The following is a 19,214-nucleotide window of genomic DNA, read 5'->3' as shown; positions in this document are numbered from 1 at the left end:
CTGTGCCCCAGTCTCTCGTTGCTTTGCATTGTCCCCTGCCTGGCAGAGCTGCAGGTGTGTGCAAAGCAAGTCGTATGCTCAGAAGAGACACAGGCAAAGAGGACCAGGCTTCTGCCAAGAAACCTGGGAAAAAACACTTTCTTCTTCTTTTAAAGATTTATTTGTTCTAATTGGAAAGTCAGATTTACTGAGAAGAGAGATCTTCCATCTGCTGTTCACTCCCCAAGTGGAGCTAAGATAATCTGAAGCCAAGAGCCAGGAGCTTCTTCCAGGTCTCCCACCTAGATTCAGGGTCCCAAGGTGCAGGCTACAAGCAGGGAGCTGGATGGGAAGTGGAGCAGCCAGGATACGAACCCATGCCTATATGGGATAGCAGCAGCACATACAAGGAGAGGACTTTAGCCATTAGGCTACGGTGTCAGGCCCAGAAGACCTGCTTTCCAAGAGCCCAAGCCAACTGAGTGGGGCCTGGCTGGGAGGTTGTTGGAAGGACACAGCAGGCAATTCCCACAGCCTTCTGGAGACTGGTGGCAGCCTGGGCCGATTTGACTCGACTCGCTGTGCCACAAACGCCGGCCCCAAGCGCTTTTTGACGTTGCATTTCATATTGCACGCAGCACCCATTCGTTCCTTCCGCAAATGCTGATCCCAAGGAAAGGGAGTCTGCTACACACGTCTGTAGGTGTAATCATCGCCGTCATGGTGGTTGTCATTCTTGTCCGGATGGCGACGTCTGGGATCCGCAACCCCGATCTCCCACAGCCCGAGGACACCGGCCGGACTGGAGTTGGGGGGTCGAGAGACAAGAGAGGGCGCTCCCGGAACGCTGGAGCGGCGGAACCCACACGCACTGGCTTCACGAGCGTCGGAGGGAGCTTCCTGGCACGCCGGGCGCGGGGGACGCCAGAAACAGCCGGACCCGGAAGTGGAGGGTGGCAGTGGCCGCCTGGGGAAGCAGGAGCCAGAACCGCGGTCAGCGAGAGGGGACGGCGGGTGAGTGGGGACCGCGGGTGGAACCCCGGGAGGGCGAGGGGAGAGCAAGGGGCTGCTCGTGGGGCAGCGACTGAGAAGGGAGCCCGGGAGGGCGAGGGGCTGCTCGCGGAGGCGGGACGCGCAGGTTTGGCCCCGAGTGCTTGGCGCGGGCAGGGGACACGGTCCCCCGGGGGGCTGGCCAGGGTGGCCCGGCTGAGGACACGGTCCCCCCGGGGGGCTGGCCGGGCTGACCCGACTGAGGACACGGTCCCCTCGGGGGGCTGGCCAGGGTGGCCCGGCTGAGGACACAGTCCCCTCTCCCGGGGTCTGACCGAGGTGGCCCAGGGAGGCGGTGCGTGGCCTCGGAGGGGCCAAGTGTCCGCAGGGATGGCAAACCCGGCTTGCCCGCCCCCTGGCTGATGCGGGCAAGGTTGAATGGAGGCTTCCAGGGAGGAATACCAAGCCCCCCCCCCCATGCTGGTCCCAGCCCAGGCTGGAGAAGAGGCCACGTTTTGTCCCTTACACCCACCCGCCAGTCCCAGCTGGGCGCACTGACCAAAGTCACCGGACACTACTCACGTTACTGGTGGTCTGAAGCAATGACAGTCCCCCACCCCACGTCCCACCCCTGTAAAGGACACTGGGTGTATGGCCGGTGTGGGCGTGGGAAATGAGATTTCTAGGCATGTGATGTGGGGACTCACACAAGAAATGGACTAAGCAAGTGCAGGCAAAACGAGACTTTGTCGATCGCCGTCTTGCGGGGAGCAGGTGTTGGGGGAGCAGGTGCCTCCTGCACTGGGTTGTATCCCAGTAGGCAGGTCCCACCTCTCGGTGCCTCCTTGGCAGAGTACCAGGGGTGTACAGTCTTTCCCGAGGAGGCAGCTGAGTGACAAAGTGACCTCCATCTGTCGTCCTGGGTCCTTTCATGTCTTCTCCTGAACTGACTGCTTTCCTAATGTCCCATAGACTCGTGAGGTTTGCTGCATTTGTGATTCTCAGTTGTTTAACGTTCTGTGGCAGAGCTGGAGCACCATTTTATTTTTAAGATATTTAGGTTTATTGGAAAAACAGATTTACAGAGAAGAGAGACAGAGAAAAAGATCTTCCATCTGCTGGTTCCCTCCCCAAGTGGCCACAAACGGCTGGGGCTGGGTTAATTTGAAGCCAGAAGTCAGGAGCTTCTTTTGGGTCCCACATGGATACAGGGTCTCAAGGCTTTGGACCATCGTGTACTGCCTTCTCAGGCTACAGGCAGAGAGCTGGAAGGGAAGAAGAGCAGCTGAGACACAGACCGGTGCCCATTTGGAATCCTGGCACAAGCAAGGTGAGGACTTTAGCCGCTAGGCTACTGCGCTGGGCCCCAAAATAAATAAATCTTTAAAAAAAAAAAAAAAAAGACCAACAGAGAGCATGAACTGCCATCTACCAGTACACTCCCTACACCCAAATGGCCGCAATGGCCAGGGCTAGACCAGCCAAGCCAGGCCGAAACTGGGAGCCAGGAGTGGAGCGCCCTGTGGGTGGCAGAAACCCGATTACCATCCCCAGGGCCTCCCAGGGCCTGCATCAGCAGGAAGCTAGAATTCGGAGCCCGAACCAGGACTTGAATCCAGGCATTCAGACGTGGAGCCTCGAGTGGCCTAACCACTGGGCGGCACAGCTACCCCAGGAGCACGTGTGTCTGTGGAGCCCACGCTTACAGGTGCCTGGCCAAGGTGACTGACTAGCTGTTGCTCAGGATGCCAGGTGGACACGTGCTCTGAAACTGGGTGTTCCTCATGGGCCCCAGCGTGCGCTGCCCAGCGTCAGGCCTGCTCCTGGTGACTGAGACCATCTCCGGCCCCAAGGGAGGCTGGGTCTCCTGGAGGTGACTTGTCAGCCTATTCACTATTCATCAGAAAACTCAAGATCTTGGGTAGGAAGGAAATGGTAGAGACGGGAAAGTCTCGGCATCCTTGGCACCATAGAGGGAAACACTGCCAAGGGGAAGTATTTTCAATGGCTTTACAGATTTAAAATCAATATACACACACACACAGATACAGATGTATATCAATATAGATACAGCCACACCCCCGTCCCCAGAGGCAGCCCCACCAGTCTTCTGTCTATATCTATCTATCTATCTATCTATCTCTATATAAAATATGTGTGTGTGTGTTGATTTTTATTTGAAAGGTAGAGTTAACAGAGATCTTTCATCTGTTGGTTCACTCCCCAAATAACTGCAATTGCCAGAGGAGCTGAGCTGATCCAAAGCCTGGAACCAGATGCTTCCTCTGGGTCTCCCATGCGGGTGCAGGATCCCAAGGCTCTGGGCTGTCTTCGACTGCTTTCCCAGGTGTGTGAAGTGTATAGGTGGATTGGAAGTAGAGCAGCCAGGACATAAACAGGCACCCATGTGGGATGTTAGCACCGCAGGCGGAGAATTAGTGCACTATGTTACCAAACCGGCCCGAAAATCAGCTTTTAAAGTTTAGAAACCTAATTGAAAGTGTGTTTTGTTTTATTTTTTAAGATTTACTTTTTTGTTTGAAAGGCAGAGTGACAAAAAGAGATCTTCCATCCATTGATTCACTCCCCAAGTGGCTGAAAATGCTCAGACTGCCAGGAGTGAAGATTGTGTCTGTGGGGGTGAGGGTGACCTCTGAGGCCCCCACCCCCCGTCACCCACCCCCACCCCCATTTAGTCGGTGCCCTGCCCCACTGGAGGAGCCCCGCTCCCAGCACTGGTCTGTCAGGGTTCTTGTTCAGTGTGCACGCGGGCAGCCTTGCTGGCATCCATCCCTCGCTCCAGGGCTGCCTCTCAGGCCATGTGACCCATCACACCTGCAGTTCCCTCCTGCTGCTGCATCTCCTCTAGTGCCTTCTCTGTGGGGCAGCCACCCCCTCAACCCCCAGGCCATGCAAGCCTCCTGGGGTGTCTTCCTTCTTAAAATGAAGCCACAAAGCACAACCTCCTCTCATCTGCTCCCTGAGCTCCTTGCTTCAGCCAGCCGCTCCTCTCAGAGTCCCCTAGGCAGGTCTCAGAGGCCGCCCTGATCTGAGCTGTAGTTCCTCCTCCTCCTGCCTCCTCCTGGCCTGTCTCCTGTCGTTGGCACTGTGACATTTCAGAGCCCAGGAGGAGCCCTGTGGGACATGCCATAGCCCCGCCCCCATCCCCAGAGGCAGCCCCACAAGCGTTCTCATTGTCGCCTACCTGCCCAGCTATGCCCTGCTCCTTCCAGCTGGACTGCTCCCCAAGGAGCCCTTGGCCCAGCCTTGTTCCTCTCCCCTAACCAGTTTGAGACCTGGAGACACAGGACTGAATTCATTCCTAGAGGTAGCAGTGCCTGGAGAGGCGCCATCATGTGGCTGTACTTAAAGGTGGCAGTTCTGGTTGATGTTCCACACCTCCCAGACTCTAATGAGAGAATTAGGAGAGGACTTTAAAAGTTCATGCAAACTGGGGCCAGTAGGTCACAGGTTAATCCTCCACCAGTGGCACTGGCATCTCAAGTCAACACCAGTTGAAATCTTGGATATTTCACTTTCAATCCAAACTTCCTTCCCGTGTGTCTGGGAAGGCAGCAGAAGATGGCCCAAGTGCTTGGGCCTCTTACAATTTACATGATGGTTTCCTTATATTAGAGAGAACATATGGTACTTGTCCTTTTCACTGAGCATGATGGTCTCTAGTTGGGACCATCTAGTTGCAAATGGTAGACTTTCATTATTTTTAATGGCCGAGTAGTATTCCATGGAGTAGATGTACCCTGTACCACAGTTTCTTTAACCACTCCTCTTTGGATGGGCATCTGGATTGTTTCCATGTCTTTGCTATTGTGGATTGTGCTGCTGTAAATATAGGATTACAGATCCCCTTCTCATATGCAGTTTGATTTCCTTTGGGTATATCCCTAGCAGCGGGATAGCTGGGTCATATGGCAGGTTTATTTGCAATTCTCTAAGTACTCTCCACTCTGATTTCCATAGTGGTTGTGTTAGCCTGCACTCTCACCAGCAGTGAAGTGGGGTGTCTTTCTCCCCACATCCATGCCAGCAGGTGTTGTTAGTGGAGTTCTGAATGTAGGCCAACCTCACTGGAGTTAGGTAGTTCCAGTTCCCAGTGTGGTTTTCATTTGTATCTCCTTGATTGTTAGGGAGCCTGAGCATCTTTTCATATGTCTGTTAGCCATTTGAATCTGTTCTTTTGAAAAATGTCTGTTCATTTCATTTGCCCAGCCCAGTTGTTTCAATACAAGACTACTGTCAAAGATACCATGCTAAGGGGCTGACACTGTGGCACTGCAGGTTAAGCTGCTGCCTGTGACACCAGCATCTCATTTCAGAGTGCCAGTTTAAGTCCTGACTGTTTCACTTCTGGCCCAGCTGCCTGATAATGCTTGTGGGAAGGCAGCAGAGGATGGCCCGTGTGCTTGGGCCCAGCCATCCATGTGGGCAACCTGGATAGAGTTCCTGGTTTCTGGCTTCAGCCTGGTTCAGCCCTGGTTGCGGCCAGCTGGGGAGCATACCAACATGATGAAACAATGAAAGATGGATTGACTGTTTAGGCTGTGTGTGTGTGTATGTATGAGAGAGAGACACTGCCTTTCCTTATATCTTTAAAGAGAGGAAGAGAAAGTGCCCATACTTGAACAGAGCCTGCAGCCAGTAGGCCTTGGGCTCCAGCATGGCCCAGAAGGACTTGGGGTGCTCCACTGTCAGCCCATGGGGCCAGCAGGACAGAGGCACGTGGAGAGGGACCATGACGCCTCTCCCTGGGAGCTGAGCAGTTCCCCTGTTGCCCGGTTCTTCGCACGGGCTTCTTGTCTCCTTGGTTTCGTTCCAGGGGAGCTTCCTGCGGGCAGGTGGCTTGGCATGGGAAGCGTTGCCGTTTTTCACTGTCGTCTTCTCTTAGGGTGTCGGCCTAGGCCTGGACGGTGGGCCCGAGCTCCTGGCTGTCATCACGTTGCCCTCACTGTTGTCCTGCAGCTGCGAAGGGCAGGGCCGAGGAGCCTGAAGGTCCCACGCCAGGATGAAGACTGTGTTCATGGTGGCCGAAAAGCCCTCCCTGGCGCAATCCATCGCCAGGATCCTCTCCCGAGGTAGGCGGAGCTGGCCCCGAGCTCCCTCATCGCTCTGGTCCGAGAGCCTGGGCCTGGTGCTTCCTGCTTTCCGAGACATGGCTGTCTGCCCCTGGCTGGGGTCATTGTGCTGCACGTTCAGCAGGTGCTGAGGCAGCAGCACCACACTGCCTTAGTGACCGTGGGCCATGGGCCTGTATGGGTGCCCCTTGTCGGAGTGCCATGCTGGCTGGAGTGCTGACCCCATGCAACAGAAGCCCAGCCCAGAAGGAACAAGATGCGGTCATGATCTGACCCTGGTCCAGATCTGCTGAGGCCATGTCGTGGCAGCCAGTACCTTTGGGTACACCGCTTCCTGGGCAGTGGCTCGGACACCGCGGGCTCCTGCTCTCCAAGAATCCCCTCCTCTTGCTTGGCCTAGCAGCCAGGGGCGTGAGGATATGGGGGCAGTGGAGGCCCAGGCTGGCCCGGAGCAACCGTCACCGTGAGCTGCTCTTTCCCCCAGGGAACATGTCCTCCCACAAAGGACTGAACGGGGCCTGCTCCATCCATGAGTACACTGGGACCTTCGCTGGCCAGTCTGTCCGCTTCAAGATGACATCCGTCTGTGGTCACGTGATGACCCTGGACTTCCTAGGTAAGTACACCCTTCTCCCTCCACCTTGCTGTCAGGAGCACTTTGAAGCGCAGGCCAGGGCTAGGTACACCTCTCCACAGAGCACCCCTGTTGCCAGCAGATGCCTGGTGCCTGGCCCTGCTGCCCCTGGTATCATGGCTCAAGGCCAGTGCGGACAACAGAACTCTGAGCCAGATCCAGCTGCTGTGAGTGTCTGAGCTAGATGGGAAGCAGGGCTGCCGGGATAAGAATCAGCTCTGGGCCCTAAATTTTTATTTTTTAATATTTATTTATTTTTATTGGAAAGTCAGATATACAGAGAGGAGGAGAGACAGAGTGGAAGATCTTGCATCCGATGATTGACTCCTCAAGTGATCACAACGGCTGGAGCTGAGCTGATCCAAAGCCAGGAGCCTGGAGCTTTTTCTGGGTCTCTAATGTGAGTGCAGGGTCCCAAGGCTTTGGGGCCATCCTTGACTGCTTTCCCAGGCCACAAGCAGGGAGCTGGATGGGAAGTGGAGTATCAGCGACACAAACCAGCGCCCTTATGGCTTCCCAAGAGTGCACGGCGGGGACTTCAGTTACCAGGCGCCCAGACTGTCTGCTTTTTGTGCTCTAACAAAGTGAGCCAGCCCAGGCCTGGTGCCTCCAGCCATGGGGAAACCCCAGAAGTGAGGCCAAGAGCTTGCTTAGCTTCCATAGGGGGCTGGGGTGTGGTGTCAGCTCAATGCCTGACGGAAGGAAGACAAGGTAGGTGTCTGGGGGCTCTCTGGGCCAGTCTCCCTCCAAGCTGCCACACTTCTCCTTTGAAAGACAGCATCACCTGCCTCTGAGGTCAGGAGGTCTCAGAGCCTGAAGCCCCCAGATCCTACCCGCTGCCCCCACCTCATGAACTGTGATGTGACTCAGTGTTACCGGGGCTTGGTTTGTAGGAAAGTACAACAAGTGGGACAAGGTGGACCCTGCGGAGCTGTTCAGCCAAGCCCCGACAGAAAAGAAGGAAGCTAACCCCAAGCTGAACATGGTGAAGTTCCTGCAGGTGTGTGCAAAAGGCACTGGTAGGGGCTGCCCACCCCATTTCTGTCCCTTTGCTGTGCCCCCTGCTGGTGCCCAGAACGCCTTCAGGCCAGGTGCTCCTTGGTCCTAAGAGAGAACATTCTGCTTTATGGTGGTCACTGTTGCTAAGGCTTACTGAGTGCCATCTGCTTGTGAAGGAGGGCGATAGAGACAGAATGATCTTCCACCCCCATGTTCCCCCGGTAGCCAGGCCCCGGCCAGGATCCCAGAACCCCACTCGGATCTCTCCTGTGGGTGGCAGGGGCCCAGGCACTTGAGCCATCACCTGTTATCTCCCAGGGTGCCGGAAGCTGAGAGAGGAGAGAGGCTTGGAGACTTGAACTAGCCCTCCAGTATGGGCAGTCCATGCAGTATCACCACACTGCAGCACCAAGCCTTTTATTTACTGAAGTTTATTTATTTGAAAGGCAGAACAGCAGAGAGAGCTCCTATCCACTGGTCCACCCCCCAGCTGTCTGTCCAGGCCAGACCAGAAACAGGATCCAGCTGCTGCAGACTGGTGTCCCTCTGCTTGGGCCATCAGCTGCTGCTCCCTAGAGTGTGTGGACAGAGGGGGCTGACATGGAGAGCAGGGCTGGGCCTTGACCCAAGGCCCTCCAGGCTGGCGTCTGCCCCAACTCTGCTTTTAGAAACACAGTCACCAGTGTGCTCCAGCTTTCTTCCCTAATGCTAAAACAGGTACATTCACGTGATGGGAAATTGGAGGCTTCTAGGGTAGGAAAAGGAAGAGACCGTCTCCTGGTCTCAGCATCCACGGGGCCTTGGCCAGTGTTCAGGGAGACCTCACCCAGCCCTTGCTCCAGGTGATCTTGGGAGTTCAGATCATAGAGTTATTCAAACCTCATTTTTGTTTACAAAATGAAATTTTAAGGTTAAGATTACAAAAAAAAAAAAAAATTAAGATTATTTCTCTATTTGGAAGTCAGAGAATGGGAGAGAGGGTGATCTATCTGCCAGTTCACTCCCCACATAGCTGCAACAGCCAGGTCTGAGACTGGCCAAAGGCAGGAGCCAGGAGCCTCATCTTGGTCTTCCATATGGGTATAGGGGCCCTAACACTTGGGCCAACTTACCACTGGTTTCCCAGGCTGTTAGCAGGGAGCTGGGTTGGAAGTAGAACAGCCAGGATACAAACCGGTGCCCGTGAGAGATGCCAGGGTCGTCCCCAACACCCCAAACCAGCAGGTGTGAACCAGATTCTTCTCTGAGAGGCCCAGCAGATGCCTGGCACTGTCTGGGCGTCCCATGTTCCCGGCCTGGAACTTGGGCACCACCTCTTGTCCCAGCTGGCATGCCCCATGGACAGCTCGATTGGAGACAGGGTCTGTGGCAGGTGCCCGTTCACTTGTGCTGTGTGGCAGGTGGAGGGCAGAGGTTGTGACTACATCGTGCTGTGGCTGGACTGCGACAAGGAAGGGGAGAACATCTGCTTTGAGGTGAGTGTGGTGCCTGCTTCGGGCTCACTGCTGGCCTTTCTGCTCCCCTCCCACCCCTGCACACCTGCTCTGAACTGATGCTCACCATCACCCAGTCCCAGGGCTGAAGTAAGGGATAAACCATATTGACCTCTGTTCTTTTGGAAAATCTATGTGTGCCCTTGCTGGGGTTGTGGGTAAGCAAGCACAGAAGGGACAGAGTTTGTTGGATTGGTGGCTGGTCTCCGAGTGGGGGACTCCGGGAAAGCAGGTGGTTTTTAGCTGGCCTCATCTTCCCACCTCCTACACCCCTGGCCTCTGCCTGCCAAGCTCTCCCTACAGGGAGGTCATGTCCTCACCCCATGCCCCTCAGGCTGCGGCCCCTGCAGCTCACCTGTGGCTCCAGGGCTTCCATGCCTGAGGACGCAGGAGATAACTCTCCCGGAAAGCAGGCTTGGCTGGCAGGCTGTCCTTTCCTGACCTGGCTGCTCCCCCGAAGCCCTGGCCTCTGGACTAGCTCATGGGGCTCTCCCCTTTTGGAAATGAGCTGCATACCTCTGGCCGGCAGTGACCCTAGCCCCCTTCCCTACACCACAGCTGGGGTCCCCTCCCCTGAGAGGGAGGGGATTCTGGGGTCACTCACATGGCTGAAACAGTCTTGTTGCTGGAAGAAGGGAAAGTCATTAGTGAGTCTGGAGAGAGATGAGGTTTCTGGAAAAGCAAGAAGAGGGCAGGGGTCCTGTGGAGGGGGTTCAAGCTCACACACATGGCTGAACTGGAGGACTTCCTGCCAGGTCCTTGATGCTGTCCTGCCCGTCATGAATAAGGCCCATGGCAGCGAGAAGACAGTATTCCGGGCCAGGTTCAGCTCCATCACAGACACAGACATCTGTAACGCCATGGCCCGCCTGGGGGAGCCGGACCACAACGAGGCGCTGTCAGTGGACGCCCGCCAGGAGCTGGACCTGCGCATCGGCTGTGCGTTCACCAGGTGCTGGCCCAGTGCCGCCCCAGTGTTGCTGGACCTCGTGGTCCCTTGGCTGCTCAGGCCACTGTCCAGCAGCTGTTAAAAAATACCTATGATAAAAACAAACAAAAACGCTGACGGTGCTTGTTAGCCTTTGGGGGTCCTGGAAAAAGTGTGTGGTGGGTAGTGGGGTTCCCAGCCTCTGCCTCCTTGCTCCGCCTTTGAGCACGTGGCTCCTCCCCCCGGCTCTTCTGCCACCTCTTCCACAGAGGGTGGCATGCAGCTGACCAGCTCCATCCCAGGGTGTACCCACTCGTGTGATGTCGACAGTGGGGTCATAGATGAATCCTTGACCAGATTCCCTTTCTCTCCCACACTCTCCCCTGCTCGCCCTTCTTGCCTGTAGGTTTCAGACGAAATACTTCCAGGGGAAATACGGCGATTTGGACAGCTCTCTTATTTCCTTTGGGCCGTGCCAAACCCCCACCCTGGGCTTCTGCGTGGAGAGACATGATAAAATCCAGTCGTTCAAGCCGGAGACCTACTGGGTGCTGCAGGCCAAGGTTCCTTGTCTTCTGTGTTCATGCTGGGCCTGGGGGTTCTGAGGTGTGAACGCTTTAGAGATCCTTGTAGCATCAACCATTGTCACTCTCCCTGCAGCCCAGGGCCGAGGGCACTCATAGGAGTGGTGTGCGGTGACCCTGGAAGGGACCTCCAGGGAGAACTGGGGCTGGCCCTGGGTGTGCTGGGTTTGGATGAGGAGCTCAGCTGTGGCCCTGGAGGTTGGGGTTCACAGCTAGCCTGGGGCTGCGGCCCTGGGCTTCACAGGAAGCTTGGGGAGGGCACTTGACACAGCAGTTAAGACAATACCTGGGGCCACCCACATTGCACATCACAGAGCCTGGTTCAAGTCCCAGTTCCAGCTTCCTGCTGGTGCCCACCATTGGAGGCAGCAGCGGCATGGCAGAAGTAGCTGGGTTTCCTGCCACCCACATGGGAGACCCAGTGGAATTTCTGACCCCGGGCTTCAGCCTGGTCCAGCCCTGGGCCTTTGCAGGCATTTAAAGAGTGGATGCGAGAGCTTGTCTGTCTCCCTCCCTGGCTTTCAAACAAAAGAAAAATACCTTTAAATAAAGAACGGTCTAGAACTTTTTTCTTCAAATTAAATCTTCCACAGACGTTTGCTGGGAGATTGAAAGCATAGCACAGAGCTGCTATGGTTGATGCAGGGTCCCTGGGAAAGGCGTGAGCAGCAGAGGCCAGTGGGGGAGCTGGGGAGGGGGAGTGGCGGCAGAAGGAAGGGGTGATGTTGGTGTCAGGTCAGGACCAGCACGCTTGAGCAGGTGCAGACACTGTAGGGTGTATGTGGAGGGAACGTCTGGCTGATTGTGTCCCCAGCCTCTGGGTTCACCCTCCTCCCTCCGGCAGGTTAACGCCGATAAAGACCGAACTCTCCTCCTGGACTGGGACCGCGTGAGAGTGTTCGACAGGGAGATTGCGCAGATGTTTCTAAACCTGACCAAGCAGGAGAAGGAAGCCAAGGTATGCCCGTGCTGCCCACACCTGTCGCACTGGCCTGGGGGCTGGGCTTGGAAGCCTCAGGTGGGAGGTGGAGTGAGGGACCCTGCACCACAGGCCTTTCTCCCCCACCCTTTCTACCAAAAATATCCTCCTCCTGGAGAGGAGTGGTTACTGACACACACTCCTGGGAGATTCCCACCTGATGCAGTGGCTGTGGGATACATCTGCCCAGTGTGTCCCAGATACGTCCACAATTGTGACCTGCCAGGCCCTTCCCATGAAGCCCCAGTGGACACATGTCACCACTGTCCCTTTTCTGTGCTCTTGAAAGCCAGCAGCTGCAGAGGAACAAGTGCCTGTTGATGAACTTGGCTGACGGGGGCCTGGTCTGAGACTCACCAGCCTTTGCAACCTCATGATGTTGTATTTCCTTCTTGGAGTTTGTGTGAATTGAAAGGACTGCAGCCTGGCTGTGGTGAAGAGGGCGTGGCTGCTGGCATGGGGCTGGCAGCCAGGGGTAACCAACCAAAAATGTTTCACAGTCCTGAAAAGTACCAGGATCATTGAGGTGTGGCTAGGCCTTCATCAGCCACCGTCCCCGCGGCTTTCTTGGGCTCTCCCTGGTATCTACCGTCCCACCCACACTTAGTTTGTCTCAGACTCTGGAAATGGCCATCACCTTGGCCATGTTTCTGCAGACACACCATCTCGACCTCTGGCTCTTCCTACAGCAGCACCTATATTTGTAGGTCTGGAATCTGTGGCCTGGCCAGTCTCTGGGGCATTGGCCAAGGCCAAGGCCAGGCCTGGGCTCTGAGCTGTGGAGTTGTTTCTGCCAGCAGTGGAAAGGGATGGCTCACCACCCAACACCAACAACAGACAGGTTCCATCTGACCTGCACGGTGTTGATACAAGTTTCAAAAGAGCTCCCGACATCGAACACTCACTCATGTGATGTCAGAGAAATCCTGGCTGCCACTTTCTTCCAAAACTGACAACTGAGACATAGCAGGCTGGACTAGCACGCCCCACGTGGGATCCACCTGTTCTCAGGGCCTGGCTACATCTGCCACCCCTCATGCTCATTGCTCCTGAATTCTCTTTCCTAGAAAATTGTCCTGGAAATAATGGTAGTAGTTTGTCCCTCCCTGGTCCCTAAATGAACCCTGAGAAGACAGCAGGAGGTTGGGAGGAGGTATGAGAAGCTGCAAGACAGATGAAGTGCAACGCCCCTGCCCTGCCCGTCCCTGCATCTCCTTGACTATCTGCTCAGGCCGGCCTGCTGCCGGTTCCCCACGGCCATCCTATCGCACAGGTGGAGGCCACGAGCAGGAAGGAGAAGGCCAAGCAGAGGCCGCTCGCCCTGAACACCGTGGAGATGCTGCGGGTGGCCAGCTCTTCTCTGGGTACGTGGCAGGGACTTCTTGGGGCCACTAGCCCCACTACAGCACAGGGTTTCCAGTGCCTGGGCAGCTGCTGCCAGGACTGAACATATGGGAATCGGCCCTCATGTGTCTTCTAACTCAGAGACGGTGTGAGCCCTAGAGGGTCAGCTCCACAGCCAACTAAGGTCCAGGCCCCAGTTTGGTCACTTCCTCTATCCTGAGCCCCAGTTTCCTTAGGAGAAGTGGGGCGATGATCTTCCCCTGTGTTTTTTGTTGTTGTTTTTAAAGTTATCAAGAGGATCAAGTGATGGGAAAGTGCCTCAGAAGTGACATCCTGGGAACACAACCTCCCTTCCCCCACAAGGCTTAGCACCCACGCCAGCTGCTGGTTCCATGTGGACACCAGCACACTGGGAGGCATGTCACCCCCACAGCCAGGGAGCCAGGGTGTGCAGGAGACTCGAGACTGCATCTAGTCCCCCTGCCTGTGCCATGAAGGGTTGACCCGTTGCACTCCAACCTCTTCCTGGTTCAGGGGTCAGCCTCTGACAAGGCTGTCTGGCATAGGGTATCCAGGTGCTGAGAGCCACCCTCGCCCCTCCAAAAGGCACAAATAGGGTGGGGCCCTGGGCCCCTGGCCCATGGGACCACATGCACATCCTTGCGAGGGTGTTGAGGCCCCGTCTCTCACAGGCATGGGCCCACAGCACGCCATGCAGACGGCTGAACGACTTTACACGCAGGGCTACATCAGCTACCCACGCACGGAGACCACCCACTATCCCGAGAACTTCGACCTCAAGGGTTGCCTGCGGCAGCAGGCCAATCACCCCTACTGGGCTGACACGGTAAGTGGCCCTGGCATGCGCTGAGCCACTGAACTGAAGCTTCAGGACCACGCTCAGGCATGGTACCAAACCCTGGCACCAGCCTGGACTCGGCTCTGTCCTCCCACACAGGTGAAACGGCTGTTAGCAGAAGGCATCAACCGCCCACGCAAGGGCCACGATGCTGGCGACCACCCCCCTATCACGCCCATGAGGTCTGCCACAGAGGCGGAATTAGGTACCAGTTGCCTTCCCTACCCCCAGTCCCACTCTGGCCTGTGCCCACTCCACATGTCCCTCCAAGCCCAGGAAGAGCTGGAAGCCATAACTGCACCACCCCAACCCCAGATGACCAGGCTCCACTGTGGCTGCAGCCATGGAGTCACGTAGTTTATGCCATTGTCAGGGGACCAGGTCAGGATGGCAGCTGGGCACAGGGAGCCCCTCTCCCTTCCTGTTCCTCAGGCTTAGGTACCCCCACCTGACCCCAGGATAATCCATGCCATCCTGGCCCATTACAGGTGGGGACGCGTGGCGACTATACGAGTATATCACCCGGCACTTCATTGCCACGGTCAGTTATGACTGCAAGTACCTGCAGACCACAATTTCCTTCCGGATCGGGCCCGAGCTCTTTACCTGCTCAGGGAAGACTGTCCTCTCCCCAGGTAGGGCCATGTACCCCAGGGACTCACTCTGCACCCTCCTGCCAACCACATGTCCTGTGCGGGGCCGGAGGCAAGAGGCCACAGTCCTCGCCAAGCCACACTGTATCTCCCCAGGCTTCACAGAGATCATGCCCTGGCAGAGCGTGCCCCTGGAGGAGAGCCTGCCCACCTGCCAAAGGGGCGACATCTTCCCCGTGGCAGAGGTCAAGATGCTGGAGAAACAGACCAACCCGCCCGACTACCTGACCGAGGCTGAGCTCATCACACTCATGGAGAAGCACGGCATTGGTGGGTGCACCTGCTGCTGTCCCAGGCCCTGGGGCCAAGGAGGTTACACCTACAGGCACAGCCTGGGACAGCGTTCCCTAACCTCTGACCTGTGACCCTTAAAGGGCAAGTGGGTGTAAGCACCTTGTGCCCACCGGCCAAGACATGAGAGCCTCCCTCCTCCTCATGTACCTTGGTTCGGTGCAGGGTATGTTTGGGGGGGCGGATTGTGACTTGAGGGCAGGCCCAGAGACGAGGACCTTGCTGTGGCTCAGGCACCGATGCCAGCATTCCCGTGCACATCAACAACATCTGCCAACGTAACTACGTCACCGTGGAGAGTGGGCGCCGGCTCAGGCCCACCAACCTCGGCATCGTCCTGGTGCATGGCTACTACAAGATCGGTGAGCCCCTTGGCCCTGCCTTCCCAGGGCTCCTCTGGGCCCGCTCTCCATCAGCACCACTACACCCCCAGGGCCCACGCAGAGCAGGGGCTGGGGCAGGGGTGCTTGCGATAGGGAGAGGGAAAGGAGCTTGTTGCCTTGGACTAGCTCTAGTTGGCCTGGAGCTCTTGCCATGGGGCGTGTGCCTGGATGACCAGGAGCTCATCTGTGACCTGTCCTCCTTGCTCAAGATTTCTGGGTGGAAACTGGGCAAGATCTGGAGGGCCATAGGATCCCGTCTGTATAGACAGGGCCAGCTGGAGGTGGAGGGGGACGCACCCAGGGCATGGCCCTGCCGGGTGAGGCAGCCCAGCATGGCACACTGGCTTGCAGCTGCGTGTCTCCTGCCTGCAGACGCAGAGCTGGTGCTGCCCACCATCCGTAGTGCTGTTGAGAAGCAGCTGAACCTGATCGCCCAAGGCAAGGCCGACTACCGCCAGGTCCTGGGCCACACCCTGGACATCTTCAAGCGCAAGTTCCACTACTTTGTGGACTCCATTGCTGGTAAGGCCCAGAGAGAGGCCCTGCTGCCAGGGCTGCCCTGCCATGGGACCAGCCCCACTCCTGTAAGACCAGCTCCCAGAACATCTGGGCTCCAGGCCTCTGTGGGCCACAGCAGTGATGCCTCGTCACTGGGTCATAGTTAGGATCAAAGAGCAGGAGGCCAGAGGCGAGGTGTTTCAGGGCTGCTGGCTGCTGCTCCACACGCAGCAGCCTGTGCACAGGGCAGGGTCATCCTCAGACCCTTAGCCCTCCTCTCCAGCTCCCTGTCACAGAGGCCATGGGCCAGCTGAGACCTGCATGCCAACTCCCACCCACTGTGACTCCTGCCCACTTGCCCCACAGGCATGGATGAGCTGATGGAGGTGTCCTTTTCACCCCTGGCGGCCACGGGCAAGCCCCTGTCACGTTGCGGGAAGTGCCACCGCTTCATGAAGTACATCCAGGTAGGCGGGGATGGTGGCTGTGGGCAGGTGCATCTAGCATCCCACGGTCACACATTTAGCATTGAGCAGTCACACAACCAGGCTGCGTCATGGCATAGGCCGGGGCAGCCTCACCAGCACCCACACTCAGTGTCCTGTGACTCAGGGGAACCCCAAGGCCATGTAAGGCCACTTAGGCATGCCCCATCCTTGGCTGTGGTCATCAGGACCCTCCATGCAGGGGCTTTAGAACGTCCTTTCCTTACATGTGGATCTCAGGCCCTGGGCTCATGGCCAGGGTGGGTGCTGTTTTTTGTGCTTCGTCTGCTGCCTGCATGTTCCCTACAATGGGGGTAACATGGAACATGGGCCTGAGGCTTGGCGGCCACAGCAGCAGCCCTGACTCTGTGCCCTGGCCTCACTGCAGGCTAAGCCAAGCCGCCTGCACTGCTCGCACTGTGATGAGACCTACACGCTGCCCCAGAACGGCACCATCAAGCTCTACAAGGAACTGCGCTGCCCGCTGGACGACTTTGAACTGGTGCTGTGGTCCTCAGGCTCTCGTGGCAAGGCCTACCCGCTGTGCCCCTACTGCTACAACCACCCGCCGTTCCGGGACATGAAGAAGGGTGAGCCTAGTCCACCCCTCCTCGGGCCGTACCAGCTCCGGCACAGGAACCCACGAGGGTGGGGCATTCATCATGGTCAGGCTGGGGTGCCTTAAAAGCTGACAGAGACCAGGAAGGCCAGGGCTGGCATGGCCTCCAAGGTGTACCCAAGAGCCAGGTGGAGCAGAACACATCCTGCCGTGCGGTGCTGACAACAGACAGAGCTACAGGGAGGAGGTGGGCAGGGCAGGCTGTCTCATTGGGCTCCCCGTCTCTTCTCCTCCCCCAGGCATGGGCTGTAACGAGTGCACACACCCCACCTGCCAGCACTCCCTAAGCATGCTGGGCATCGGCCAGTGCGTGGAGTGCGAGAACGGGGTGCTGGTGCTTGACCCCACCTCGGGCCCCAAGTGGAAGGTGGCATGCAACAAGTGCAATGTGGTAGCACACTGCTTTGAAAACGCGCACCGCGTGCGGGTCTCGGCCGACACCTGCACCTCCTGCGAGGCCGCCCTGCTGCACGTGGACTTCAATAAGGCTAAGTGTCCCCTGCCAGGGGACGAGACCCAGCATACAGGCTGCGTGTTCTGTGATCCCATCTTCCAGGAGTTGGTGGAGCTGAAGCATGCTGCCTCTTGTCACCCCATGCACCGTGGTGGCCCGGGAAGGAGACAGGGCCGGGGGCGGGCCCGGGGCCGGCGGCCTCCTGGGAAGCCCAATCCCCGGCGGCCCAAGGACAAGATGTCAGCCCTGGCTGCCTACTTCGTATGACGACCCTATTTCCTCCCTCACATGATTGTCCTTTGGGCCCCTGAAACCATTAAACGCGTTGTGTCCAGAGCCTGGAGCCGGGGACCTTCAACTGGTGGTGCAGTACGGGGTACTTCCCTGGGGATCCTGGGCCCTGCTTCCTGCTGCCACTTCCCCCTGCTCTCTGTTCTGTGCACACAGCCAGGGCATGCCTGCCCTGCCCATGCCTGTGTGGCACCTGCAAGGGAGGCTGCCAGAGCAACACAGCCAGGCCTCGCTGCCCTCACCTCAGCATCTGGGACCATGCTCAGGCCATGCAGCTGTGTCCTGGGAGGCTGGGTGACAGTTACAGAGAGACTCCCTACAGTGGAGTGGACAAAACTTGGCCAAGTCCTAGCTGCTGCTCACCCTCCTGACCTGCCTATGCGTGGTGCCTGCCTGTGCACCTGTCAGCCTGCCAGGGCCTATCACAATTCTTGTTGCACACCAGGGACAACTATTTGCACACCTGCTCAGGAGGTGGCCCACGGCAGCCCAAAGGGGGACCCCCTATAGTAGGTCTGTGGTGACAGGTGCTTGTGAGAGAACTTTCCAGATTGCTGCATGGGGCACTTGCCTGTGCAGCAGCTGGCTGTGCCCCACCACAAGTTTCTCTGGAGAAGCGTGGAATTCGCGGGTGCTCCCCGCAGTCCCTGACCCTCCCAAGGCCCTAAGGAGCCAGCCTCAGGGTTCCCTGGAACACTGTGTGGAAACCATGCCAGAAGATGAGAAAAAACGCAGAGTGAACAGAAATGACATATGAGCTGCCACTTACTTAGTGCTGGCCGCCCTGAGAGCCAGCTCCCGGGAAGCTGGCCTGAGAGAGCGTGCTCAAGCTGTCGTTGGGTGGGCTCCTGAGCCCCAGGTTGTGACTGCTGGTCACCATGCATGACCTGGCGCCTTGTCCTTCACAGGGAGGTAACTGCGGTGAGTTTGAACTCTAAGGCAAAGAGAACTTCCCCTTGGCTTTAATCCCAGGTGCCGCCTCCTGAGCTGGATTCCACGCGGAGACCCCAGCCATGAGCCAGGCTGAGGGCGACAAGTGCCATGATCCTACCGCTGCCCCTCATGTGTGTATCTCCTGCATGGTTTTGGCTACTACGCTGGGTCCGTACACCTTCCAGAAGCTTCCAGGCCCCACCCCCCATCACTGGGGAGCTAGCCTGGGGAGCTGTGGAGGCCAGTGCTGTTCTCGCCACTGTCCCTTCTGTCCCTTCTGGCCAGCTGCTGTGAGGGAGGCAGGTCTCTGCACGTGGCTCCCAGAGCTGACCCTAATGACCTGTTCAGCTGAATCGGCAGGACACAGACCACTGCCCTGAGCCCATGCCTGCCGCCTCGTGCCAGCATGTGCTGACAGGGGTCATGGGGCCCTGTATGGCTCTGCAGTGTAGCACCCCTGCAGGGCTGTGGCACGGAGAGGAGGGGCTGGAAGAGGAAGGCACCACCCACCTGTGGCCACTGTCAAGAGATCATGGGGGTTGGGGCAGGCCATCAGAATGGGACCACTGGAATGGTGGGGGCAGGGCCCAGGCTGCCTGGTCTAGGGAGAGGCAGAGGAGGGAGAGTTCAGAAGCTTACAGGGAGTGAGGGAGGGGACAGTGTATGCTTGCCCTCCTTCAGAGGCCTGGAGCTGAGGCGTGATGGAATGTGGATAATGTAGACAA

The 19,214-nt window shown here is 57.4% G+C and overlaps 1 protein-coding gene across 1 annotated transcript; it reads left to right on the top strand.

The window, feature by feature from the left end:
- Positions 1-943: 943 nt before the first annotated feature.
- TOP3B (DNA topoisomerase III beta) lies at positions 944-17,599 on the top strand. The gene is made up of 18 exons (XM_041003772.1): positions 944-993; positions 5,876-6,062; positions 6,547-6,678; positions 7,590-7,696; positions 9,096-9,170; positions 9,944-10,140; positions 10,523-10,679; positions 11,545-11,658; positions 12,953-13,043; positions 13,716-13,870; positions 13,982-14,087; positions 14,371-14,517; positions 14,632-14,805; positions 15,060-15,188; positions 15,582-15,731; positions 16,074-16,174; positions 16,581-16,782; positions 17,051-17,599. The coding sequence occupies exons 2-18, from the start codon at positions 5,993-5,995 to the stop codon at positions 17,530-17,532; spliced, it is 2,589 nt and encodes an 862-aa protein (XP_040859706.1). The 5' UTR covers positions 944-993; positions 5,876-5,992; the 3' UTR covers positions 17,533-17,599.
- The last annotated feature ends 1,615 nt before the right edge of the window (positions 17,600-19,214 follow it).

Source organism: Ochotona curzoniae, unplaced genomic scaffold (genome assembly GCF_017591425.1).
Source record: "Ochotona curzoniae isolate NIBS_2020 unplaced genomic scaffold, NIBS_Ocur_1.0 scaffold_274, whole genome shotgun sequence".
Classification (NCBI taxonomy): domain Eukaryota; kingdom Metazoa; phylum Chordata; class Mammalia; order Lagomorpha; family Ochotonidae; genus Ochotona; species Ochotona curzoniae.
Note: the sequence above shows the minus strand (reverse complement) of the source record. Positions and strands in the feature narration are given on the sequence as shown.

Coding starts and splice junctions, on each gene's coding strand:
- TOP3B (XM_041003772.1), top strand. CDS start 5,993: ATGAAGACTGTGTTCATGGTGGCCGAAAAGCCCTCCCTGGCGCAATCC. Junction 11,659..12,952: donor AGCAGGAGAAGGAAGCCAAG/GTATGCCCGTGC, acceptor CCTATCGCACAG/GTGGAGGCCACGAGCAGGAA. Junction 13,871..13,981: donor ACCCCTACTGGGCTGACACG/GTAAGTGGCCCT, acceptor CCTCCCACACAG/GTGAAACGGCTGTTAGCAGA.